This window comes from Gallus gallus, chromosome 10, assembly GCF_016699485.2.
Source record: "Gallus gallus isolate bGalGal1 chromosome 10, bGalGal1.mat.broiler.GRCg7b, whole genome shotgun sequence".
Lineage (NCBI taxonomy): Eukaryota > Metazoa > Chordata > Aves > Galliformes > Phasianidae > Gallus > Gallus gallus.
The window spans coordinates 6,086,524-6,113,966 of NC_052541.1; the positions used below are offsets into that span (position 1 = coordinate 6,086,524).

General features: G+C 42.8%; 2 protein-coding genes across 10 annotated transcripts in view; both read right to left on the reverse strand.

Annotated features, from left to right (window-relative positions):
• Positions 1 to 27,443, reverse strand: part of MPHOSPH10 (M-phase phosphoprotein 10) — a 1,076,704-nt gene that overhangs the window by 278,631 nt on the left and 770,630 nt on the right. The gene's annotated exons all lie outside the window — the stretch shown is intronic.
• Positions 1 to 27,443, reverse strand: part of TJP1 (tight junction protein 1) — a 156,083-nt gene that overhangs the window by 42,998 nt on the left and 85,642 nt on the right. The window contains exons 1-3 of one of the 9 annotated variants that reach the window (XM_046899253.1): positions 18,300 to 27,217; positions 17,735 to 17,821; positions 17,308 to 17,436 (exon numbers count right to left, since the gene is read on the reverse strand). The exons of 5 other annotated variants lie outside the window; for them this stretch is intronic. Coding sequence is in view for 1 of the 4 variants with exons in the window: in XM_015278980.4 (XP_015134466.1) it covers positions 27,109 to 27,135 (27 nt within the window). In the remaining 3 variants the exon portion in view is untranslated. Of the gene's footprint in view, positions 1 to 16,537; positions 16,664 to 17,307; positions 17,437 to 17,734; positions 17,822 to 18,299; positions 27,262 to 27,443 lie in introns of those variants that run through there. 3 more of the 9 variants (XM_046899252.1, XM_015278980.4, XM_046899251.1) reach the window with 3 other exon arrangements.

The window sequence follows — 27,443 nt, forward strand, 5'->3', positions numbered from 1 at the left end:
GGAGCAAGGACTCTCCTGCTGCCACATTCTCTGCCTTTCCACAGTCAGTGCCCAGTGCTTTGCTCCATATCCTCCCTCTCACAAGTAAACAATCCACTCACTAAAGCACAGAATCACAGCAGAAACATCTCTGAAGCCAATCAGAAAGAAGCACATTGTTAAAAAACACAGCCATCGTTACAGTAACACAGCCATTACAACAAAAACGTTCCCAACTTTTTATCCAGTCCTATATAATTACAGAGAACTACATCAGAAACATTTACTCCCACAACAAATACCCATGAAAACTTAATCCACTTCTGTAACATCAGAATTTGCAACTACATTTAACAAGCGAGTTCTTCTCATGACCCCAGAAAGCTGAGGGTCTTTTTCCCCTCTGCATTTTGTGCTCCAATTTCAACCGTTTGGATGTGTTACATTACAGCTCATTTCTCTTTCAGGGTTCACTTCTCCTAAAAGCATTGGTGCAACTTAATTGGCAAACACCTCCTTCCATGGGTTCTTCGGTTCTCTCACTCAGCACAGTACTCCCTCTGCATTAGAAATGAACACAGCTGGAGCCCCAGATCAGATTCTTCCTTTCCAGTTAAGTATTTTAAAAACATGTGATCAATTTTAGCACAGCAACAACTTCCACAAACAGTGCCATCTTTGAAACAAAATAGAATGTTCCACTTGCTAAACGGTTAATGAATACTGATTTCCTTCCCCATTTGTGATGCTCTCATTCTGTCTTAGTTTTGGCAAGTGTTTCTCAGGCTAAACATCTCAACAAATGAAGAATTATCTCTGCATGTAAACTTCCAGGAGAAGTTTTTAAATAACTCCTGTTAGGAAAAAGGTGAAACAGGAGTACAAGAACAGACCGCACAAGTTGCAATGGACATTTTAACCAAAATAGGCAGCCCTACCTGCATCACGTTAGTCCAGTTAGCAGAGAAATGAACCCAAGAGCTCACTAACCACACTTGTCCCAGGCACGTCACACAGCTGCACCCTCGGCTTGCAGTCAGAGTACCTGCCTACAGGTCAGCTTGAGCCACTGGGCTAACAGGCAGCAGAGCTGCTGCTTGTTTTTGGAGCAGGGCACCTGAAGGCACAGCTCAAACACACCGCCTGCTCCTGGATATGGCAAAAGCTGATAACAGCCAGTTATCCAGCTAAGCTCTGCTCCCGCGAGAGCTGCGAGAACGGGTAATGCTGAAGTGGGAAAGATATAAGACAAGCTGGTAAATTCACAATGATTAAGAAAAATTAAACTGGTCTACACAACATGTTTCTGAGAACTAAGACTCCATACCTCATAGAAAAACAAAGCAAAGCCCCAAACCTCACTTGCTACCACACAACATAACCCACCTTTCTTTCTCAAAGCAGCCATGGTGCTCGTTGGTCACATCTACTGACTGAGCTACCATTTCTAACTTTTCTTTCCCACTGTTTTCCTTTCTGTAGTTCAGTCTTTCCACTTCCATTCTGCTCTGTTTTTCACTAAAGCGATCTCCTCATCTACTGCTCCTGCCTTCCCAGATTTTGCTACTACATTCATTTCAAATTCACAAGAGTTGGAAACATCAAATATCCATTAGTCAGATAGCAAACCAAGTAATATGTTATTTCCATTCTTTCTGCATGCCCAAACAGTCCAATCCAGAGCAGTTAAAACAGTTCAAAGGCAGCCTAAGGTGAGTTGCTGGATTTAACACAAACTGCTTAAGTGAGTTTGCTTCTTGCCTGTGAGGAACTGCCTTCACTCACAGAAGACTGAGAAGTCTGATGAAGACTCACGGAGGTGCTCACCCCACCAAGCACTGACTGCTGGGGCAGAAGAACTAGCTCTTGCTGCTCTCCATCAGGCAAGGTCTCTGCTGAGATGCTGCTCTTAGATGTGACCTACACTGTGGGTATGCTAATGCTGTATTCTGCATGGAACATTTGAGTTTCACACATCTTGGGAGTTACCTGTTACCTCACAAGTCTGCAGAAAAAGCAGCGATTAATTAAGAGGTGGGGGCAGACAGCATTAAGTCAGCAGTGATGGTGCCAGCCCTGCTGCATGCTGATGCCAACATGATATTCAAGACAATATTACCAATATTGATTTGGGGAAAACAAGGAGACTCAGCAGGAAAGCAAATACACACCACCAGATACCAGGAATGTGACAATGAGATTCTACAGTCTAGGGCTGGAGTAACTCAACAGAAACCATTAAGAATTTTTATATTGGAAGAGGCCAAATAAACCTGGGGACTCACACTATATCTATATTGGCTGTGGTTCTCTAAGAGAAACTGGAAGGGAAGGGTAGTTACCATGACTTCAGCATTAAAAAGAATAGTTTCCTTTATACTTATGCTTTACTAAATCCAAGTTTCCTTAAGCTCATTTGAATCACCTTTATGTAAACAGTTAGTAGAACCACCAGTTCTGTAGATGGCTCCTGAATCTGTCTTTCCTATTTGTTTTCAAGAATTAAGATATACATGAGATTGCAATTCATCAACATGAAAATAATTGAAGTTTTTGATCTTTGGTATTGCTCTGAGGTATTAATTCATCTAACTAAACATCTTTCCACAAAGCTCCCTTTGTGGGCTAAAGGGCCTTCACAAGGTAGAACTTCTTTTTTGTTCCCCTATTCACCACATTTCTTTGCTACTTTTCTAAGGCTGGTGTTTTCTTCCTCTGATCTTCCACCCCCCTCCCCCCTCTGCTTTGTCCCTCTGTGCTTCCTTATTTTTTTGCTAATATGTCTTTGTCATACAGCTCTTTTCTTTGTGCATTTCTGGGTACATGAATACACACACAATACAATTTTCCCAAAGGAGTAATTCTGTACTTAGGCATCAAGATTTTTCCTCCAAGCACCATCAAGGAACAAAAGCCTTGCTGGCTGCCAGTGCTGCCATGCTTCTGGAACAGCATTGCTCACTTCACCTCTCCGGCAGTTGGGAAAGCTGTGATCAGCAGCAGCACCAGATCTATCTGCAGGCTGCAGAAGACAGTTCAAGTTCACATTTGGAAAGATGCAATTCACAGCTAGAGAAGCTAGTATCTCGTGCCTAAAAATAATGCAAGGTTCCTGTGGTGAAGTTTCTTCCACTTTAACACTTATTTCTTCAGACTTCTGCAACCAGAAGATGGCTAGACTGAAGTCAAAGCTCCCATGTGCTTTTGCAGTCAGAGCCAGAAGAAACTTTCCAAGCTTCTTTAGAAGTTTAAGGGAGCTTACAAGAGGAATCATCATTCTTATTTCATCTTTTTGCAAGTGAAGTTAACCGTGTCAAGAAGAATGGATTTCATTTAGTGTTAATTTGCCTAATTATGAACAAGTTTTGACATATTACATGCAGAGCATCATCACTCCAACCCTACAGCATCATGTAGCTGTCTACTTTTACTTCCAATTAAATACTGACTTGTAAAAGCATTTCTAATTGTCCTAGAAGAAAAGGTCACAGTAACTGAGAAACTATTTCCTGATTTGAGATACTGGGGAAAAAAAAAAAAAAGAACAAACTACTGATGGACTGTATCAAATGATGGGAAAAAAATCAGTATTTCTATTTGGCTTCAAAAATTAATTTTCAGAATTATTCTTTGAAGAAGTCAACTTCTGAAGTTCAACAGAATTCTACTGCTGAATTCTAAAGGTTAAATGCAGAGTCAATCCATTCTGATTGACTGCACTTCAGGGAACAAGAAATAAAGCCTGTACCATAACAACTAGCATTTGGAGCTGTTGTAAGAATTTCTGCAGGTTTGAGTACTACTGGATTATATTCATCATTCAGTTAAAAAGAAGTTATCTGTACCCTAAGCCAATAGCCCAAACAATGGCTTCCTGAGGAAGCCCACAGAAGGAAACTGAATCTTCCTCAGTCAGTCTAGAGCAGAAAATGAAGGTCATTTCCCCCCCAAACACACCATCTCTCAGCACATACTTGGAGCAGTGCACTATTTCCAACACCCACCAGGAGGACTTCCTGCAGACACTCACCTTTGTCCTTACTTCTTACACTACAACCACCATATACTCCAACAGCTTTGTTCCAATTGTCTCACGTGGATACCACAGAGGCCTCTGTTAATTAAAAATCCTTTTTCACTGCAACTAGTGCAAAGAGGACAGAATCATACTATCAGATTGATTTTATCAATTATAAATCAGAGCTTTTTCTTACATATTCTTTATGTAAGATACACACCACCTCACATCTCACTTACATCCTTTATACAACAATGCTAACTGGAAGAGAAAGCACCTGCTAAGGTGCAAGCACAAAGTTCTCACTCCCCACTGAAGTTCACAAGCCAGTCCCGAGCCTCACTTTCTGCTTGAATCTACAGCCACGGAAGTGACAACAATCAGCCATATCCTTTGGAACCAGAAATACCAGCCATTTTCTCTTGAACAGATAAACTAAATACCTAAAAGATGAAGTAGTTCAAATACTTGTTTCAAATACTTGTGTACTCATTGGGTCACCTCCTGAAGAGGTGTTGGCTACAGAGCACAACCTATCAGCCTATAGATTTGTATTTATCTTCATGGAGAGATTCCTAGAACTCAATATCCAAGTGAACTGAAATCAAGGACTGTCAATCTCAATTGTGGTACCACAGCTGGTGCTGCTAAGGTGGGAGCAAGCTGCTGTGCACACTGACTGGAGCCCTGCCAGGGCCTGGGGCAAATCCATCCACACATGTTGGGGTGTATACAGACTATTTGATCTCTTATGCAACAAAAATTAGAAGAAAATAACCAAGTGACATGAAAAATGTTGCTCTATGCATTTTAAAAGTAGACAAACATTAAAGCTTATCAGCTGAAAACGTGCTACCCAAGCTAAAAACATGTACAGCATTCTCAAAGCAGCCCATTTTAATGAGGTCTCTACTACAGCAGTACATGCCTACTGCCCAGCCAACAGCAAAAAGCCATCTTTTCCATCACAGAGTACACCTGTGACAAGAAAACTAGGACCAAACCTATTTTTAGCTAATAGCTCTTTTCATCCTTCTGTTCAACTCAACAGATGCATCCATAATCACATACCTCTCCACATTATATTACCTTAGTATGTTTTTCACTGCTTCCTGCTCTCAGGTTTTTAAGATAACTTGCTACATATTTATTTATTTATTTACAGGTACACAATGCATTTTCCTAATAACTCATCATTTCTGCTAGTTTTCTAGATGACTGTGCAAGTCATTTTTACCCAGTGTGTCAGCAAAATTCTCCAAACTAAAAATGTAGCTTGATATTTAACTCATCCCACGTAATAGCCAAGTTCTTTTCTTTTCAGCATGACTCCCTTTCTCAGAATGGCCTCTCAGGTCCAAATCTCACCCAGCTCTCTGCTCAGCCATGGTTCTCTCCTTGGCTATTGTTGCTCACGGAGGCGACACTTAAATCAGCAGACTCTACTTCCAACGGTTTTCAGACATCCAAGAAACCCTCAAATGAGAAAAATAAGCAGAAGCTCGGGGGAAAAAATGCATTTTGATGGAAAGAAAATTAGAAAAATGAAAGAAAAAAAGATCAAAACTGGATTACAGATCCAGTTATACCCCAGTATTTATAGAAGTTTTTATGTCATAGCCTTGCTGAATGCTATTATTCCAGAACAGCTGAACATTGGCACTCAGAAAACCTGTAGTAAGGCGAAACAAACTATAACAAAGACCCCAACAAAGATACATCTCAGTGATCTTAGGTCAGTTTACTTCAGGTGCTGAAGAGCAGCACTGGAATACCCTGTTAACAGTATCTGCCATCAGCTAAACAAGTTTCATGATCTCTAAGGTGTGGGAAAGAAGCTTTACAATTTGGGATCCTCATTTGTTTTGCTTCTTTCCATTTTGCTTTCCAGCTGGCAATGAAATCACGTACAATCACAAACTCCCAAGTGCTGGCAAGCAGCATTTCAAAGATCATGACTTCCAGGCTAGTACACTAGCAAAGTGGAACCAAAAGCACAACAGAAGAGAAATATGAAAGACAGCTTATTGCCTTGGCTTTATGTTCAGGAGCAATGGTATCACTGCCACAGGTAGGCTTTTTTTTTTTTTGTCTTTCTTAAAGTAATTTCTCCACTATACTGACTGAAGTCAGCATCACTAGGACAAAGATCCAAAAAAACTGGGATACGGTTTTCATATATTGCTGAAAGCATTCATTTTCTCTTTAGAGATCAGCTGTAGTTCAGATGTGAATTTCTTCAGTTCAAAGACAAGATCCTCAAGAAACACCACCTAATGTTTTAACTCTTTGCATCTTCAGGTGCAGCCGGAAAAGCACCTTTTGAGCATAAGTAACTGCTTAAGCAGCACACCTTGCCCTGCAACTAGTTGCCATTCTCAGAAATAACCCTACCCTCTGCTCCCTTGTTATGTTTCTGCATGCTACGTGGCCACATGTAGCTGATTCTACCTGAGTTGGCTCCTTATCAGTTTGTCTCATCATTATGCAATTATACAACAAAACTTAATCATGCTATTTCAGTTTTATTTTGGAAACTTAAACCAGCTTTGTGTTCTTGAGTACTGCCTTTTAATTGAAAGTAAAAAGATAAAGTGTACACAAGTGTGAGATATGGCCATCAAAAGTTGCAAACATGTAGCTGGAGATCAGAGCAGTCAATGCTCAAGAATCTCACCATAAGCAAGAAGACTGTGACCTTGCTTCTCCTCCAGAAGATCATTACTCAGTTACCACACACTGCACCAGGTAAACATCCATTTCAGCTGTTACACACTGAAGAGCTGTCAAATGAGAGCCTCTGGAGAGGCAACAGTATCCCCCAAAGACACAGTCAGTTGTTTTTCCAACATACTGCTCAAAGCTTCCCGGCATCACTCAGACCAAACATACATTTAAGAGGTTTGCATGATACTACAACTTACAGATGCCGTGCTATCTTCCAAAGTTGGACAACAACACGCATGAAATGACACACGGGTTAATTTTTCCTTAAACACGTACTGAGTTTCTTCCTCTGAACATCACCTATCCCTACTACAAAGCTTTGGGTTAAGTGCCCTTCCCTACTTGTGACACCCAGGCATACAGATGGTTTCTCAGCACTCCAATTTTGGGGAACAGTCAGTTAATAAGATTCAATTTCAGCAGCCAAACTGCTACTAAAGCATCTGCAGCACACACTGTAATTCTAAGCTTATATTTACTTTGCACATTCAAAGGAGGTAAACGAAGAGCCAAGGACACAGAAACACAGGACTTGAAAAAAAGAGGAGACAGCAAATAGTGTTAAATATTAGGGTAAGTTAAAGGTTGTTAGTGACTTTGTAATAAGGAGACAGTAGTAACAAACAGTTTGGTTTAAAAGGTACAAAACAGGGAGAAAAGCTGCCTTCTGTTTTTGTCCTTTAAATTGAGGATGGAGGAGAAAAAAGTATGAGAGGTCAACGAGAGAGAAGGGATGAGAATGAGAGCAGCACAGCAATGTCCTGTCCGTCAGAGACCTGGATAGGCACAGTGGTTCACATCGGCACAGCTTGCTCAGCTGTCAGCAAGGACAACGTAACTGCACTTTCTCATCAGCAAGCATGGAAAGTGCAGAACAACATTTTTCCTTGTGAAACAGGAGTATTCCCATCCTACTATAAAAGCTCACTTTTGCATTACTTCATTATAACACAAGTACTCCTTTCCCAGTTTTCCTAAACATGCTCCCTGCAAAAGGGGAAGAGTTACCTGACTTAAAGCAGGCTCAATCTAGTGCTCTTCAATGACTCCTTTCACCATAACTGCTGCTCTGTCTCTAGCCCTGCACACATCAATCTGCTAGCTACAAAAAGGAGGTTTTTCAGAAAACACATCAACTATTAACAGAAGAAAAAATAGACATGCTGCAATTGCCCTTGCATCTGATTACAAAACCAAAATACAGCAGTGATTTAACTCAAAATCAGGTAGCACTGTAAGTTAAGAGACATATAATGTAAAAAAGTCAAAGCAATATTAATGCATGCTACCAGTATTTAAATTCAGAGGAGAGTCCTTCCCTCATCTGCAGCGAGCCATCGTGCTGCGCTTGGTAGCCTGCAGACCTACAGATGAACTCTGGCCCCCCAAGCAGCTTATTGCTGCAGCTTAAGTGCTTATCTTTTACCAGTCCTTTTTGTTTAGTGTCTGCAGAACAAATCGATTAAAGTTATCGGCTACTAATGAAGAGAAAAAATGGAAGTGACTGTACAAGTTCAGCTACAACATACTTGGGGGAAGGGGCAGATGGGTCCTGTGTGAACCCAGTGAGTGGGTGCCCAACGCTGCTGCAGAGCAAGGCACAGCAGCCACTGGGTTTAAGCGACCTGTCCCATCAGAACCAGGAGAATTGGAAGAATAGCACCTGTGTGCTGCTGCTTGCCAGCACCAAGGGCCAGGAGCAGCAGCAGAAACCTCAGCTCAGAGCTGCTTGCATTTTCAGGGCAGGCTCTCCTCTGTTTGCAAAGCTAACTGAACCGAATCAAGGAGCCAAGGGGCTGGCAGCTTTCCTGAGTGCAGAAGGAGCAGGCAGGCAGAGAAACTAACAGAAGAGAAATGGAAGCCTGTTCTGGTGGGTTATTTGTTGACTACAAACGCAGAAGCAGACACAGCACAGCACACTCGCAGCAATGTGCACCCGCAGTCATTGCCATAGCATTGGCTGCTTCACAAGGGGCAGGACATGCTTTGCAGGTAGTCAGGAAAGTACAATTTCTTCACACCCAGTCCTACCATGTTTATTGCACATTTGTTTTCAAACTTAAACATAACTATACACAGAGGCTTGAAAATATGGGTGTTTCCCTTCAGAAAGATAAACAAGATTCATTGTTATCAAAGTTTCACAAACACGTTTTTATGGAAAATATACACACACATTTTTCCACCTTCCAGTTTATTATCTCCCTGTTAAAAAATGTAAAATAATCATCTGCTTCCATCTGTTCAGACATCACGGCCCCTAACAGGCACAAGAGAAAAATACCAGCAGCTCCACAAGCAAGGAAGAGCCAGGAAAACACTTCCACGTTTCTCTCCCTCCCCTTCCAGTGACATGCCACAGCAGCAGGAACACCCGTGTCACCATGGCCAGGCCAGAACACCTTTCCGAGGTGATGAGAAACTGTGGTAGGAATAAACAGCAGCAAAACCAATTCCACTGGGGAGCCGGGACCGAGCAAGAGGCAGTGAACGCAGGCCTGAGCTACCGCCCAGTGCAAACAGCTGCCTGATTATAATCCTCCCCTGATTTTCTGCTGGCAGCGATCCCAGCCTTGCCTTTCCTATACCACTGGTTTACAACCTTTTCCAATTTGCAGATCTCAAAAAAAGAAAAAATTGGATGCAAACTGCCATATATGAAAACTTCAGATGAAAAATAAAAAAAGCAAGCCTTTTCAACAGCAGCACGTTCTTGGATCTTTGGTTTTGGATTTCCTCCTTGCAGGCTGTATCCATACTCCCACCCTAACAATCCAGGGGTCGCCAGGAAGGCCAGGCCAAAGAATACCCCAGTCATTTCCTCACTCAACCCGGGTAGGAGAGACATTGGCTACAGTTTCTGGAAGAAAATAACAGCAATTTGTGGACAAGAGGCTTTATACAGGCTTCAAATTAAACTCTGAACATATTCAGACATACATAGGCATGGTGTCTTTTCCCATCCCACCCCACAGACTCACAGCTACTGTTTTCTTTCCTATTTGCACATCAAAGCAGGGGAAGGGAGCAGGGAATTAACTCGGCAGCATTCTTTGCTGACCAGGTCAGAACTGCCTTGCAGCACTGAGTTACACACACAAGGCAGAACAGAACACTTGAAATCAGAGAGAAACCCACCTTCTCCAGAAGTGCCATTTGGTAGCATGTCAGTTATTTTGAACATTGCAGTTCAATTAACACGCCAAATTTTATGTAACACTTATGATACAAGCTCAGAAAACTTTGCAAGGAAGGAAATAGAAGAAATCTTGCTATGAGACAGAGCTTGAGGTCTTTGTGCTGCAGCTTAAACTTGATCTTCCTTTTCCCAAATTGAGTGTTTAAGGTGATAGCAAATAGTGAAAATAACTAAAAACAACAACAACATCACAATCCATCACTTAACTTGCTTTAAAATCTCACATGCTTTAAGCCTGATGTACTTAAAACCACCAGAAACCAAAAGTTAACCTCAAAATTAAAATACTTTGTGAGTGCTTTTAAGAGTTGATATAAATTCAGAAGCGAAACAAACTGCTGCCTCCTCCCCACAGCCGCTTTAAACACACAGCACTGTAACTTCTCTTCCCACAGTTTGTGTCTGCACAGTAAATCAGACTATATAAAGAGCACAGGATTATATTCTTCATCAAAACTGCATCGCGCCCCTTCATCATCACTCTGGAATGCACATTCCCAATTAGGCAATAAATTACGTGGGCTGAAATGATTAGGGCTACTTTAAAATATGTGCTGTGCTTCTTTCTGCCATAAGTGCCTCTTTAACTACCAGGAAGCATATTTAAAAATGAAGGGCTTTGGATTTGTGAGGTATCAAACAAGGATAAAATACCTCATTTCAGAAAGTTCAGTTTCCACTTCAACACCACAGGAATCAAGATTATAACAGCATGACATTCTGGTTTGCAAACCTAAAAAAAGATCAGGTTTACACAGCCTTCACCTCACCCCTCCATACACCAGCACTCCTTGCTCTTTGTGGCACAGAAAGCAGCTCCACTAGACTTCCACATTGTGAAAGCAGCATTTCTAAACCCCCATCCTCAGCTCAGCCCTGTGATCACGTCACTATTATAGAGCTAAACAACTTGCAGAACAAATTCCCATCCTCCTGCCCTCAGGTCTTCCTCACCAGCAGCAGCCCATGTCTTTGGTATCTGGAAGTCAAGCATCCAGAAGGTCATTTCTGTGACAACACATCTTTTCTGAGCCTACATAAATCAGCAACACAGTTTTAGGACCGCTGCATGATTTTTTGTAGCAAAGTTCTTTTAATAACAAGACAAAACAGAAGAAGTATACTTCCAAGCTCTTCTCCTGTTCCACTTCTGCTTCACATCTTGCAACCACACAGCAAGTAAACTGAAGACACACTTTAGCCATGTAGATGCAATTTCTAAAGAACTCTGTCAGAAACAGTGAAGGCATTATGTCTCCAGGAGCGTATATCAGCTTGCATATACATGCCACAGTGCTGTCATTTTTCCTTAAATGCAAACTCCTTGAATGTTACAGGAAAATGTGCAAGACAAAGCAGTAAGCTTAGTTCTCCTTGCTGTACAGTACTTTTCAAACCCTAACTGATATTTGTTTCACGACACAGGTAAGGGTTTGAGTTGTTCTTTTTTTCCCCTCACACCAAAATATGAGTATACTTCAGCACAGGATAAAAATGTGAGAACATAAACATACGTAGCTGAGCCACGACCAGTCCAAGAAAAGAAGCATCCAACATCACGAAAAGCAATACTCAAATGCTTTGGCTGCCTCAGACTCACCTTCAAAACTGTGAAGAGGAAGACAAGTTTGTACTCCCTACAGACACTCAACAAAAACCACCCCAAATTACTGAAGATTAAGGAAACGAAAATAAGACTCTGTAAATACAGGCATTAGTTTAACATCACAGACTTCCAAAAAGGGAAATCTAGACATATCAGCACTCTAACACATGAAGCTTTCTGTTGGCGGGTCAAACAGCAAATAAAAGCATTTTTTTTTAGGAGAGTTCTTATTACAGCTTAACTACAGTGGTCTTACAGCACCATTTTTAAGACAGCAATGGCATCAGTCTTACCTATGAGAACTATTGATACAGTTTACAAAAGAAGGCTGAATCCTGTGAAGTTATCTATCTAGTTTCTGTATTAGATACCATCATTGAAACGATCTCCTTGAGTAGTCAGCTTAACACCTTTTATAAGCACAGATAAAAAGAACTATTTACATTTAAACTTTTTTATTTAAATCTGTGATTTTGCACAGGTAAGACTCATCAAGTGGGAAATCCCCCCCCAGAAATCACTGCAGAGACATACCCATAGAAGTAATAGTGAAGCAAGTAACTGTGGATATCACAGCTTCAACCTTACTTTGAAATAGTAATCAAACACACAATCCAAACAGAGGCAGATAAGCTATGTATTTAGGAGGCACAGCAGCTTCTCACCTGTCTGTCTCCCAAGGTAATCATCATTTCACAAAGAATACTCTTCAGTTGCCAGACAGACTACAGAGAAGATGACAACAAGCATGTAGAGTATTTCAGAACAGGAACGTCACAGACAGACTGAAAATAAAAGTCTACACATACCTATTCAGATGTGCTACCCATCGAAACCACCTCTTGGCAAGCATTTCCCATCTGTGCTTAATGGGCAGATGTTTATTTAGTTTACTCAGCACATTTTTTGAAGTGAAAAGGCATGAGTGACATTCTAGCTGTTTATCCAACCAACTGGAGAAGAAACTGGATAAGCTCTCAGTTAACAGCTGAAATGCCTGCATACTTTTGGCCAAATGCCTGTATAATTTTGGCCAATTACCTGTTTATCCTAGGTTACAGCCACAGTTCTTTCAACCATTGCTCCAAAAGCTCTCAAGTTACACAACCACAAGAAATAGACTGGGGAAGGAAGCAACTGAATCACCTAGAAACCTGCAAAATCAGCTGAATTTAAGGGAAAAAAAAACAACCACCAAACATCCTTCTTGGATGAGCAAGAAACCTTAAGAGTTAGCTCCAGAACACCAGACAAGTCTGCTTGATGAGCCAGTGTAATGGAAAATCATATCAGAAGGCCACAGCTTGAAGAAAAAATACCAAGGGCTTTTGAAACTATTTGAGAAGTTGATGACCCTGCAAAAAATTCCATGTTTTTTTTTTTTTTTTTTCCATAAGAGAGGTTCTAAAGAAGAAAATGGCCACGTACACAGGCAGTATGATAACATTTCTCCCATAGAAGAATAAAAGAACTTGAAAGATTAAACTGGAGGGGGGGGGGGGGGGGGGGGAGGGAGAGCTTCAGTATCATCATGATTTACAAATGTGGATATCAAATGACAGTCCAATTTAGGCACTACCTCTCTTCAAGAGAAAGGTTTAAAATCTTAACAACGCAATCATCCAAGTGAGGATAGAATCAACTGGCCGAGTTCCTTCCTCCCACTGAAGGAAAACGGTCCTTCTGTGTCCCTCATCCAAGTTTTCTTTTATATTTTTTATTTATTTTTACACAGCTGGCTAGGACAACTCCGTCTCCTGTTTATAACACTGAGGGTTTTATTTAAAAATTCTAAAACCACTGATAGTAGAGCAAAATTAGCTTTTTCTTTTCTGCACACTTGCAGACAAACATTAGTAGGAGAGCGCACTAACTTCATTAACAGAGTGGATGGCCTGCCTGTATATCTCCCATAACTCGAGCAGATAAATCAGAACATAACCAGAAGGGGAATTTTACAAAGTTCTATTGGGTAACATCCTTTTCTAGTGTCCTGGAAGCTGTGATCAGAGTCCTCATGAAAATCTGACTATGTGACTGGAAATCAGTAAACAGAGAGTTGATTTGAGAAATGCTGTTGTTTGAGTCTAGCTACTCCTTACAGACAATGTAGGATTAGTCACTAGGCCAACACCTGTAGCTCTTGCTCAAGATGTCAGAGCTATATTGAGGTTAGGAAAACACAACTGGAATCAAACTACTAGAAAAAGGAACTGATCTACAGGAAAAAACGCCTCATCAAACAATCTTCAGACAAAATGAACACAGTGGTGGTTGTTCAAAACAGGACTTAACTGCCCTAACAGTTGGCCAGCGTAACAAGAAGTCCTACATTTCTCAGGACATTCCAGGAAGCCATTCAGCTCCCTAAAACTCAGAAGAAAAAAAACCCAAGCGATCAGCCTTTTGCTGAGTTAATAAGATGAACTGGCTCACCACGTAGCCAGACAAGTGTGATTCAGAGCATGAGGCAGTAGACTGCTTAGATACAGGGAAGGAAGCATTGTTCCACTATCATGAAGTTACATCAGCCAACCTTTTGTAGAACCACATCACTTAGAGACTGCTCTAAAAGGACTTCCTTTTTGTTACAATACTCAAATAGAAATGATTTTTAAAAATATTTATTCATATTACCTCTTATCCCCTACCTACTTTTAATGCATTTAGAAAACAGAAGTTGCATTGAGGCCCCTCCCTGAATTTCTTAACAGTGAAGAACCACAGCAACTATTATGCTGCAGTCTTCCTGCTAACACACTGTAAAACACTAGAAGTGGGACAAATAAGAGCAAAGCAGTATTGATTACCTGCCTTATGAACAAGCCTTACTACTGATAACAGTCCACAAGCCAGGGGTGAGCAATTGCCACCCTGCAGCCAAGTCATAGGTCGTGCTCAAGTCAAGGACAAGTGCCTGTCACCTCCACTCACCTGAGCTAATTCACTTCTACACCAAAGTATGTAACATGCTGCCATTATGCAACAGATTTAAGTTAAACTTGTGGTACACAGACTTAACAAGCTTCAAATCCAGAGCTGATGCCACACATCCTTCAGTAGACAAAAAACACCCCCACAAAAAAATCCCCATAGAAATGGATGTTTCAGCCTACCCTGCTGATGTGCTAACGAGAATCAGAGGCAGTGGAAGGGCCACAGAGAGGCCAGAAGCCTAAGCCGATGTCAGGTTACATGTCCAAAAGCTGTGCATGCAGGCTAAAGCCCCAGTGAGGTTTTGCTCAGACCAGCCTTGGCTCTATTGTCTTCACAATCAGCACCCTGAAGGAGTGCATGTACGTTATTGTATATCCTTTTTTGGCACTTGTGCTGCTCTGTCTGACCCCCTCGGTCAGCAGGCTCATCTTAATAAACTGAGAAAGGAAATAAATAGGAAAGAAGAGCATAAAAAATAACTTTTCAAATTATTGCAGTGACATGAAGCAGAACGTTCAGAAGTCAGTCAAGGATGGGCGGGGGGGCAAAGAAGATCAGTTTGTCACATCTCTCTTTTTGCTGCAGCAAGCATTCACCATCTTTGCCAATGCTTCCTTTCAGCAGAAAACAAAAATTGCTCCTCTCGAAAGGAAAACAAACAAAACAATCCACAGGATAAGATCTACTTTATTTACAGCATTATAAGGTAATGAGATGCTTACAGCACAAAAAAGATGAAAACATTTCAGGATCACATTGGAACATAAGAAACATCTAGGTTAAAATCCAAGCTAGGAAAAATAAGTACATTTAAGCTGATCACACTACTTGACAGGCATGAAATCTCTCAGGGCAGAGACCTATCAATTGTCACATTTCAATATCAGACAACCACACTGCCACTAATGGCAACAGTGCACCAAATATGCATTGAAGCATCAGAGAATTAAATAAGAAAACAAAATTTTCTAAGTGAATTCCCAGAATTACATCCTGGTCGTAATACATTGGATTATTTGGCAAAATACTGATCTGTTTTCTGTTCTTCTGGACCAGCAATTACTTATTTTTGAATTATAGTTTCATAATTATCAGAACAAAACCAGCCTGCATTTTAAATGCTCTTACTAATCACCTCGTTATTAATAAAAGCACCACTTGTTTCAAACCTTTCTAAACTCATTTGTAACAGAATCTTGTTTCACTTTCCAGATTGTGATTAATAGAATTTCTTCCTATTCATCCTAAAAATTACACTCTCCCAACTGTACTACAATGCAATAAAAAGAGGCAGAAATTAATAGCACCACACAGCTTTGGGTTGGTGAATACAGGAATGGGGAGAAGTTTTCCATTCAGGTACAGCTCTAGGAAGATACTGGAAATACAGCAGAAGTAAGGGAACACCTGTAGTCACTGCCAGCCCTCCAAGCAGACAATGATAGCAGGCTGCACAGGAGTATCAACGCTAAAAATGACAAAGCTTCACGATATCAATGAAATCTTTTAACATTTTCTATTTCTCAGCAGAAAATTACTGTTTAATCCAAACCTACTGAACTCAAGCTTGAACAAGCTTAGAATCAAGGTGCAAGCAACCCAGAGATTATATTCAACATAAACACAATCAGTAGAGTCAAAGGTTAAGTTGTGAGTTGGTAAACTTTGCTCTTTGTTAGTAACACACTACTATGCTTCTTATTGTATAAGCTCATTTGAATTAGACTTTCAATCCAGGTGAGCGTGCAGCACCCCAAATTGCAGCAGCAGCAGGATTCTCCGAGTGAATTCAGAAAGCAGTTTATCCTTGTAACATTCTAGTCAGGCTACTGGAATTCCAGTTTCTCATTTTCAAATTATTTTTCCACTTTCAGTGTCTGACTTGCAAGGATAACTATCTACTAACTGTTAATATAATTAAATAAAAGGTAAAGAGATTAAACAAAGAAATCAAGTCAGTTTAGTTTCCTATTCACACCCAAGCCCTACTTCTCATAGTGAAGGAGGTACTGGCAGTACAATTACTGCACACAGCGCTCATTCAGCATCATGCACAAAAAATAACGTTTACTTATCAGCTTCTTCCTGTTCTTCCTAGCAATTCAAGACAGGACGGTAGATCTCAAACTTCTCCATGATGAATGCTCCATTCCAGCAAACCGCTACTCACCGTATTGGTCATCCCGAATAAAAGACCATTGTTTTCTAATCCTCTCCCTTCTCCTTCATGCCCAGTCACACACTCCCCTCCCCTAATCCTCCCACCCTTTCAAGCCACCACATCAACTTTTGCAGGCTGCCTGTTTGCAGCAGCTCTAAACAAACCACACAAACCAAAACTCTCACACATGACTATTCCTGAAGCGAAAACTAAGAAGAATACAATTTAACTGGAGACGAGTCAATGGTTGTGCAGTAGCCAGCAGGAAAGAGCGCTGTTACAGAAAATGGGGGCTAGAAGCATGGAATGAGAGCCAGCTTTGTTCGCAGCCGGTAGCCTGGGCGCCTATCAGTCAGCAAAAGCATTCTTAGCACGGCTGCATCAAAGCTTTCTGCAGTCAGTCCGCACGTGACAGTCCCGCACAGCAGCGCAGGCTGCGGCCGTCCCCGCGTTGCAGGAGTGCCCCAGAGGTCAGCGCTTCCAGGCATCCCAGCAATCTGGGAATTGCCTTGGCTTATCGCTTGGAAGCAACATAATTACACTGCTTGCAGGGCCAGGGCAGCAGTTCCCAGCCATTATGTTTTACTCAGCTACAGATTATGTACAGTTTTTAAAGAATACAGGAACATGAAAACCTGGAAAAATCTACTTTTCCAACAGAGAAAAATGAAGCTACTTACTTTTTTTTTCCTGACACTGTCTACAGTGTTGTCTTGAGTAACTCAGTTTAGTGGGTTTGGTTTTTTGTTTTCCTTTTCTAAGGTGAGCAGAACAAAATGCTGAACATTCTGCAGAAAAGTGATTTTTCCCTGTACAGAAAATGAGTTAAACCTGCTGAATAAAAGGCCCCATTTCAGAGCTAAAAGATAGAGAAAGTAAAACCTGGATTCATGCTAAGTTTGTGGCTCCCTGTGAATTGAAAAGTGGTATTTTTCTATAACAACAACAAAAAAATTAAATGCTTACTTCCAGCTACTCAGAAGCTGAGCATTTCACTCCCAGCAAAGCAAGTCAGCCAGCAGTTTTACTCAGAGATCTTCCAGCAACAAAGGGGGAATGGTAGGGGGGGCAGCGGAACACGACAGTGGATTCCATCAGCCTGCCTACCTCACAAGCCTCAGCAGCACTGCAGGAGATTCCAGCTGCTCCAACTCGCTGCTTGACCACACGTTTCTGTCCCCATCACACACCAACCTGACGACAGAGTTCACCCAACAGGTATCAGCATTTGCAACTTGCCACATGCTATTTACTTCACTCTGTCCCATGGAGCCCTTTTGCTATACAGATGATCACTGTCACTAACAAGTGTATCTCTGCTAGTTTGCTCTAGGAGACTTCGTGGTCTTTAAGAACAGAGGAGAAGGAAGAAAATAACAGCACTGAAAAATATAAAAAGTATCACAAAAATTCTCAATTTGATTGTAGAAAAGAAGAAAAAAAGTCCATACAGGACTTTCCTGATTGCCTGCTTTCATTTGAAGTATTTTTTTATTGTTAACAGCTATTTAAGTTATAACTGATTTGTGAAAGAGGGGATTAATGTAATTAGAAGTTCAGCCTAGCAAAACACATGCTGCAAAATTTCCCATTGAAGTTTAAGAGACATTTCCTTTCTGCTTCCACTTAAAACTAGAATGTACACACATATGACACAGGACAGAAATCCCACCCTGATGCCAACAGAGCTGGATGTACAGCCAAAGATGGCGCTCACACGAGCAGTAACCCAACCATTTAGAAGATATCCTCATAACGCTGGGAGGGAAAGAACAGCAGGAGCCAGAACACTGGCCATTCTGAAGGAACAATGACCTCAGCAACTGTCAGCGGTGCCTTCTTACCATTGTTCACTCTTCCCGAGATAAAGAGGCATTTACAGATAGCGGACAATGCAACAAGTAAGAAAACCTTCCACGTTTACACCGCTTTATTTCAGATGAATCATTTCTAACTTATATAACTTCAAAGGCAAAGAGATTTCTTTCATTTTGAAAGACAGAAATGTACACTTTGGTCTACATCAACTTTCACCCCGAAATTCCTCCTGACAGGCAATCAGACAAGGATTACCAGACAAGAATTACGAGATTTCACTCAGAACAAGGCATGTATTACTCCATCTTGTATCTCAGATGGCAAACATAACCAAACAATACCCTGAAATACAGAACGAGTTCCTGGGAATAGCATATCAGCAGAGAAACTGGGACTAGCACGTGTGAAGAATTAACCTGGCAAGAAGTAGAAGGAAAAGGGGTTTAGTAAAGATCCACAGGCATTTTCCACTCCTATTGGCAGTTCTTCTCAACACGTAACACCCACACGTCGGCTCCTCCCCAGAAACAGGAGGGCAGGAAAGACATTTGAGGAAGCAAATAAACATGGGCAAAGGAAAGCCACATTCCTGACACTTGGTTACAAACACAGCTGTTATCAGACAGGGTTTGGGGGAGCCTCCTGCAGTGGTGCTCCCTCTCATGTGGAAGGGAAAGGTAGAGTGTGAAAGCAAGGACTTCTGACCACCCCACTTACTGCTTCAGCATTAAGTGCTGGGGAGAAAGACAACAGGAGTTTCCATGTGCCAGTATATGTCTTTTCTACAGTTTCACAGAAATTGTTACCACTTTTTGAACTAATATTCAAGTATCAGCCCGTGCACAACTGTGAGCACTGAGCTCAATGCCTCCTGCCCCTGCAACAGCACACACAGTACTCTCAGAAAGGTGAGCCCTTCATTCACCTGCATCCCATCCAGGTCCTACCTAAACTACCAGTTACACCAATACAACCAATGACTTTGGGTTACACTTGCCTTGTTGGCTGTCTACACAATATTTAAAGAAAGAGAGAGAGGAATTTGAGAGGAGGCAGCTTGATAAATCATCATCATACTCAAGATACTGCCCTTTCCCACTTATCTGAGAATATTTTCAGGTAAATATTATAATTGAGGAGGATCATCCAAACCAGCGTGCGTCATTATTCCCATTATTTCCAAACACAGTACAAGAAAGGATAAGCAGTAGATGCATTTCAGCATGTGTTATTCTCTCTTCGTGGGCTTCACTGTAGTCCCAGGAGGCCAATGTCAGGGATCATTTCTCATCTGAACTTTTGCACACTTTTCATTTTAAGTGGCTGGAGTAGGTTCTGAAGTACATCCAGTTTGCTCTGGAGTCTTACTGTCTAGAATTTTGTAGAACTTTGTCCTTCAAACTATTCTTTATTCGCTTTAACATTCATATTTATTATGATTTTCTTTCTTTTCCCTATTCATTGCCATCAGCTCTATTACAGAAAGCAGCAATAAGTAGATGAGCTAGCATTACAGATACAAAAAACAATACAGCTGCAACTTCAGCAACACACCTAACTTCCTATTATGGTTCTTTCAGAGGTTGGGTCTGATTGTATCATCTTGATTTTTAATTGCAATCTTCAAATACAGCTATTCAGTCAGTCTTGATGAGACAATTCTGTGAGTAAGGCTTAGTCACAGAACACAAGGTTTCACAGTAGCCGCTTGGAGAGCCCAGACACCTCAGCTTTTGTGCTAAGATTTTCACCGCTGGGGAAGGCGGAGGCAAGAAAGGAGTGAAAAGCCTTTCTGTCTCAGAGAGGTCTATGAAATACCAAATGGCAAAGACAATGCTCAGCCAAGACACTGTATCAGAAGAACCTGGTGGCAGGCAGAATTCAGAAATGATACAGTTCCTTGGTTATTAACTTCACAAGGCAACCCTGCATATATCATCTTTTCAGACAGCCAAAGATCTGCTGCTGACCATAGTGTAAACAAAACTGATAAATAGAGAATTCTGATATGAAGGCAAGAAGCTTCCTAACAGCCCCCCAACAAGACAGTATTTCATGCTCCAGTTAAGCAATACTTATCTTTCAGTCATACCACATAAGAAACAGAACCGGAGGGTCAGTGGGTGCAAGATGTGTATGACACATGAAATTTTCAGTTAGATACTGACAAGGTACTTTTACAGATAGATCCCCTAACCGAACCTCAGCTGTTCCCTTAGCAGCTCTAGGGGACATCCACCCTCTAATGACCACCAACACAACTACAATAGCACAACTAGGAAACATACACAGCCATTCTACAGACTGCATCTACAGCATCGCATCACTTCTGATAGAACTCATTCTCGGTTCAAGTCATTACTATGCTGTTTATAAACAGCGGACCTTTCCCATTTCCTTTAGCCAAATACTCCCTGTTTGGGGAGCATTAATCCACTCCACATCATTCAAAGGAGTCAAACAAAACAAACAAAATGAAGCCCACTTAGTTCTCTCATGAGATAACCCTCCAGGAATTTCCTTTCCAACACAGCTGTGCTATTAACAGAGGGGCTTATCCTGTAAATGATGGCCAATCACTTTCCACAACTCAATTTCAATTCTGAAGGAAACACAAGTCCTTTTGTCAGAAAGCCATGCCTCCAAGCTTGGCTTCGAGATCTTAATACCCACTAGAAATACTATTTCAAGGAATCCAGATTTACAGGCTTCACCAGGAAAACTACCTTAACATGGGGTTATTCAGAACAACATTGTTCCAAATAACACACAGGAACAACACTGGGTCAAGTGAGATGCAGATTTTCAAGGAGTACCCCATGCCGACAGAGTTAACATGATCTGGCCTTCTCCCAGATATAATTGTGGGGAAGCCAGTCATCAAAAATGAACATGAATTACAGATTTATTACAAGCCTTGGAAATTGTTCAGATAGACAATACTTGGCACACTTAGCCCCAGGTAGTGTTCTGATCCCATATGAATTACACGTGACTAATTGTTTGATAACACATTGTCAAGTAACACCTTTTTTAGAGTTACTTCGCCTTCAGCTCTGCAGTTTCGGTAATCTGAACTGTTACGTTCTTCTACAGACAACTTACCCTTGCACAGCATGACCAAAGACAATCATGTTTCCAGTATTTATTCATAGCACAATTACTTCAATTTTGCCACAGGGAACTCATCTATTGCAGTCCTTTTCTACAGATTCATTTATAAAGAAAGCCTGCTAGAAGGCCAAATCAAGTATTAATTTGAAGTACAGTAATTTTGTATTAGTTCCCACTGTGGCTGTCGTTATCCCACTGTGCATATATGCATTCTGAAAAAATGAACATTCACGTGGAAAATGAACTTAAATCCTCACGTGTTTTTAAATGCAATTTGGACAATCGTATCTTCTCCAGAGTGGTAGAGCACACTAATTTCCACTCAGTGCAAGTAAAGAAATGGGACCATTTGTTAAATGATTGCTGACCTAGTAGGGCAGAGGGAAAGACACTGCTACTGGGCCCCATTCAAACCAGGCAAGAACAGGCTATGCAGTCCCACGGGACTGTGAGTTGAAAACTAATTACTGCCTGGTTGAGGAAGGGTGAAGGGAAATATTTTGCAAGGAAGCCTCTAAGAAAGATCTTAAATGGAGATGGAGATGGTAATGGAGAGGGACACAGAGAAACTACAAATCAGTGAAGCTGCTGCCTACTTTTGCATAATTTCTATTTTTAGCAAGTCAGCATTTAGTATGTTTAGTTTGGTGGGAGGGACAACAAGACTGAGTAGTACCAAGCTCTGTTATTGCTTTTCTGCTATGGAAAGCTAACTAAGAAAACACATATAGCAAATTATCCAGGCCAACATGGGTAATAGCAGCCTTGCTTACCTCTAATAGGAAGGTGAACTCCTACTGCAATGCTTCCTACTGCTACCATGTTACTGAATTTAGGCTACCCTCCCCCACCACAAAAGGGCAGAAACATCTGTTTGTAACAGATTAGGAAACAAGAATCCTGTTAGAGATTACTAAATACCCTTGAGAATATCAATACCTTTTTAAACATAATGTCAACTTAATTTCTTAGCACCTACATTGCGCTTAATGCCTGTAAATATATACAAACTAAAAAAAAAAAACTTAATGGGTGAAGGCTAGAAACAACTCTGAAGAGTTACTGAAGATCCCACAGAGTTACAAATAGCAGGTGTGAGTGAAGTACCCAGTCCTGCACACTCCCTTGTAGCCTACCAGTTCCCCAATGGTATTCCACGCAAGGAAAGCCTATGGATAACAGAAGCAGACATCATTTTCCCCAGCCAAGTCTCTACCCCTATGACCTTGGCAGTGCTCACTGCTCCGCTGGATCCACAAGACTCAAACTGGATCTGCCAGCATTCAAATTAATGCTTTCTTCATTTTCTCAGCACAACTCCTTGAAGCAAGAACATCCCCATGTTTGTGAACACAGAACGCATATTTGAACAATATGCCCCTAAAATAGCATAATTATAAGAAAAGACAATGTTTTCAAGACATTTTGGACTCAACATACATAAACGCACAGAACCACAGAATTCATTTTGAGACTTCCCTGTGGCTATTTGCTTAATCAGTACGTTCACTGAAGAAGTCATTAGCAATATTATTTGCCTGAGAAAACATTGAACATAGCTTGATACTAATTTTTGCTGCGTTTATACTTTGACCAGGAAAAATTCAAGAGATACAAATGACTGATGTCTTTCTTAACCAGAGGGTAGCTTGCTGTACAGATTATATAATTTCAAACATCCTATAAAGTAAAAAAAAGCCTGTGATTCAAATACCACCAATTAACTCAAACAGACATCCGGAGTTTGACTTGCTGCTAACAAACTGAACATGGAGACCACAACTTCTCAGATTTAGATACACACAGCTTTGCAGCCCTCACAGTGACCAACCAGATGTTCTCAGTGCACACCTCCCAGTGCACCACACATCACCTCTCCTTTCAGTTCTAGAGCACAGGAGAACAAAACAGAAGATCCTACTCCACACTGCCAGCTGATTGATATGGCCAGCAGCATAGTAGGCAGTCGGGTGCTTTCTCTGAACACCACTGACTGAAAGAAGCTGGTTTTGGATGAGCCTTTTTTCACAAGGGCATGAGCCCTGTATCTATTCTCACAGTACGCAACAGCGCAATACGTGCCTTAAAATACCTATGGAGCACAACAACCCATTTCTAGTTGTCTTCCTCAAAGCAAGGATTAGTTAGCTGCTCACTGATAAGGTTTGACTGATTTTCCATCCTATAAAGATAAAAATCAGCTCCCAGGCACAGTCAGATCTCAATCTCTGTTTACATTAAACTTTGTCCTGTGCATTGAACTAGAAGCAAACTCCATACATACTTCACAACAACGTACAGACTGTAGAGCTCTGAGCTCCTCTCATGCAGCTGATACTGGAAAAAAGCACCTCAACTACCATTCAACAGCTGCAGTTGCCCATCACCACAACTGCATGAATTCAAGTTTTTGTCCAAGCACAACCTAGAGAACAATATCAAAATTAAACGTTACAGGATTGTTTTCAGCAAGTAGAAGGTAATTTCTGATGTTAAATTAACTCAGCTTATTTCTAGTACTTCATGTGTTTTCTACATTTCTTTATTGTTACGCTTGAAGAATCTCAATGTGAATCTCTTGTGAAAGCCATAAGAGGAACCAAGGAGTCCCAGCAATCTGCGAGTATTGAACTGTTACTGTGACCCAATTCTCTACTTCTCGTTGAGGCAGTAACAGATACTTGCCTGGAGCTGGAGAGGCAGCTAGAACAAAAATCCAATTAATTACAGGACTGAGGTGAAGGGAAGGGAAATATTCTCTGCGCATACATTTAAAACTAGAATGAAGTCAAGAACTCAGGTTCAAAATACAAAAGAGGTCAAAGAATCAAAAATTCTTCTCCTTGCATTTACTACTAAGGAACTTTTTCCTTCTTTTTTAAAACCCAGTGCAGACTGCATATGGACCCTCAGCTTAAAGGTGGAGAGCTTTACATCTCATTACTAATACCCTGACACAGTCATTCCCACAGCATCCATTAGTATTGTTCAAGACTACATTAAAAGAGATTAGGCCCCCAGTGTTTCACAATCACAGCCACCACTAGATTAGGCTGCAAGCAAGATTTCATTTCTCCCACCATTTTGCATTGTACGCTACCAACAGCTACAGCAAACACTGAAAACCTTCATAAAGCACATTCTTTCACAGCATAGCTGTGAAAAAGTCAAGCAACCAAAAGCGAGCGGGAGCAGAAGGCAGCAGGAACTGCTGATAACGGGGTGTAACACAGCAATGCCAGCCAAGATTCCCACATGCACAAATCAAGAATTATTGAGCTAATAAAAAAATTGTTTTAGTTCTCTTCTGGTCAAGTGTGCCAAGATAAACACGAGCATGGACACAGATGTGGGCATGGACACAAACCCTCAGAAGCCAGCAAGTATGCTAAGGAAAACTTCTGTTAAGAGATAAACATTCACACCCTGCGTTTTAATGCACTACACCCCTCAAAATGAGAAACTGGATACTGCGCCCGGAGGGGTGGCTGAAGGAAACAAGACCTGAAACTTAACACAGGAGCCCTCCAATATTCTCGTATTTCTGAAATATTTATCCTCTCTCCCTCATCTTCTCCGTAACTATTAGAGCTATAACCAGTAGCCCAGGAATTATTAGCTGAGATAGAATTACACTGCCCACATACTGACAGGAAATTTTGACAAGGAAATTCACGTGAACTGTATACATAAGAGTCAAGTCTTGGACGATGTTATGTGACAAATTAGGAGCAAGAAGACAGGCAATAACTTCAACAGGAGATGATTACAGGCTGCAAGATCTTACTTGACAAAAAAAAGGTCTGAAAACAGACCACTGAAGAGTTACACCAGAAGCAGACTATTTTGCAACACTCTTAAATTAAGATAAGTTTCAGCGTAATTAGTTCAGCTCCTATCGTAAACACGCACACGTGCTCACAGTGCCAATTTAATGCCAAAGACCTGAAAGAAGCGTCAGGTGACTGCTAAAGGAAGAGGCAATGCTCAGTTTTACTCCAGCATGCATGCACACCAGTCCAAAAATAAAAGAGGTAACGCCTGCATACTTTAAAAGTTTGGAGTGTTTGGAGTTTCTTTTGTTTTTAGCTTCCTAAGACAGTGCACACACACGGGGGACATTATTCTTCCACAAGCACGGAAGCTAGCTATATTTCAAGAGAAAATTTTGTCCTACAGGTGGAAACTCAGCACACCAGTTTTACGTGAGAGCACAGTGTCCAACATTTAAGCCAATGCAGTTCCCCACAGCTCCTCACGCAGCACAATTCCAACACAAGCTTACTAGTTTTAGGGACAAACAACGCTTACCTTCACTGCCATGCTTTCTATTAACAGAAACATATATAAACAAGGTAAAAGTACGCTCTACCTGTCCACGCAGGTATGTGACACCACCAGTTTGAAATGTAACGCTGAATAAATTCCTTTGCCAACTGCATACGTTTATAGCTGATATTTCTGTGTACACATCGGTTAATATGTAGTAAGAAATCTCTGATGCATACTCAGAAACCGGTATGCAACCGAGTAAGCCCACACGGGCGCTTCAGCCTCGACGCCCGCCCAGCGGTGGGTGCCGGGGTCATCCCGAGGGGCCGCAGCCCGGCCGGCCGCTCGGGGCAGCGGGGCGCTCCCAGCCCTAAGGCCGCAGCGGGGCCGGCCGCGCCTCGCCGCAGGTCGCTGCCGGGCGCGTTCCAGCAGGTGACATCAGACCGAAACCGCGGAGTTTCACCGAGAGCAAACATCGCCGCACCGGGAGCGGCGGCGGCGGCACGCGCGCGGTTGGAACTCGTCACGCCGAAGCCACGGCAGCCGCTCGGGAGTCGCAGCCGAACGGCAGCTCCGAATTCAAACCCGAACCTGTTTCTGAGCGCCCTGTAATCGCGGGCGGAGCGGCAGCAACCTGTTGGGCGCCGTTCCGTCCCTGCCCTCGGGGCCGCGCAGCGTTACTCACGGCAGAGGCGGGCGGCACCCGCCCGTGCACCTGTACCGGCACCGCCAGGTGCGGCCACCCGGGCCGGGCCGCTCGCCGCCCGCGTGTGCCGCGCGTCAGCGGCCCCCGCCCGATTCAGCGGGACGAAGAATCCTGCGCTACCGGCCTCTCCCGGTTAAGCCGTCCCCAGCTGCTCCCCGTGCCGCCCGCCCCCAACAAAGGGACACGGCCTTTCCCGGCGACTCTGCCCCGCCCGCGCGAGGCCCCTCCGCGGGGCCCGGCCCACCTCAGCGCGGGGCCGTCCCACCGCCGTCCGTCCAACAGGTGGGGAGCGGCCCCGGCTGGGAGGGGGCTCCGAGCCGTCCCCGCGCTCGCTCGGCCCGGCCGGGACGCGGGGCTGCGCTGAGCGCCCGGCGAGGCCCCGTCCCGCCTCAGCTCCCCGCCCCGGCCGGGCTGCCCGCACCTCGGGGCAGCCGGACGCAGCCTTACAGCCTCCGGGACGCGGCTCCCGCGCGGGGAGCGGCCGTAAGGAGGAGACGGTGGGGCCGCCCGCACCGCACTCGTACCGCACCGCGCCGGGGATTAGAGCGGGGAGCGCTTCGCTGAGCCTTACCTTGCCGGACGCGGCCCTGGCAGACATTTTGTTTCCTTCTTTCCCCCAGAGTAGGGAGACCGCGCCTGCAAGTACCGAGAGCGGGGAGAAGGACTCCCCACCGCCTCCCGCGCCTCACGCAGCCGCCCAAATAAACATCCCACGGGCAGGGAGAGGGAGGAGGAGGAAGAGGAGGAGAGAGGCGGGCGGCGAGGGAAGGGGCGGGGAAAGAGGGAGGAGGAAGGAAGGGAAAAGAGAGCGGAGCCCCAACTTTGACAAAAGTGCCGGCTCTCTCCCGCCCGGGCCGAGGCTGCGAAGGGCGGCCGTCGCTGCCCGATCCGCGATCCCCGCGCGGC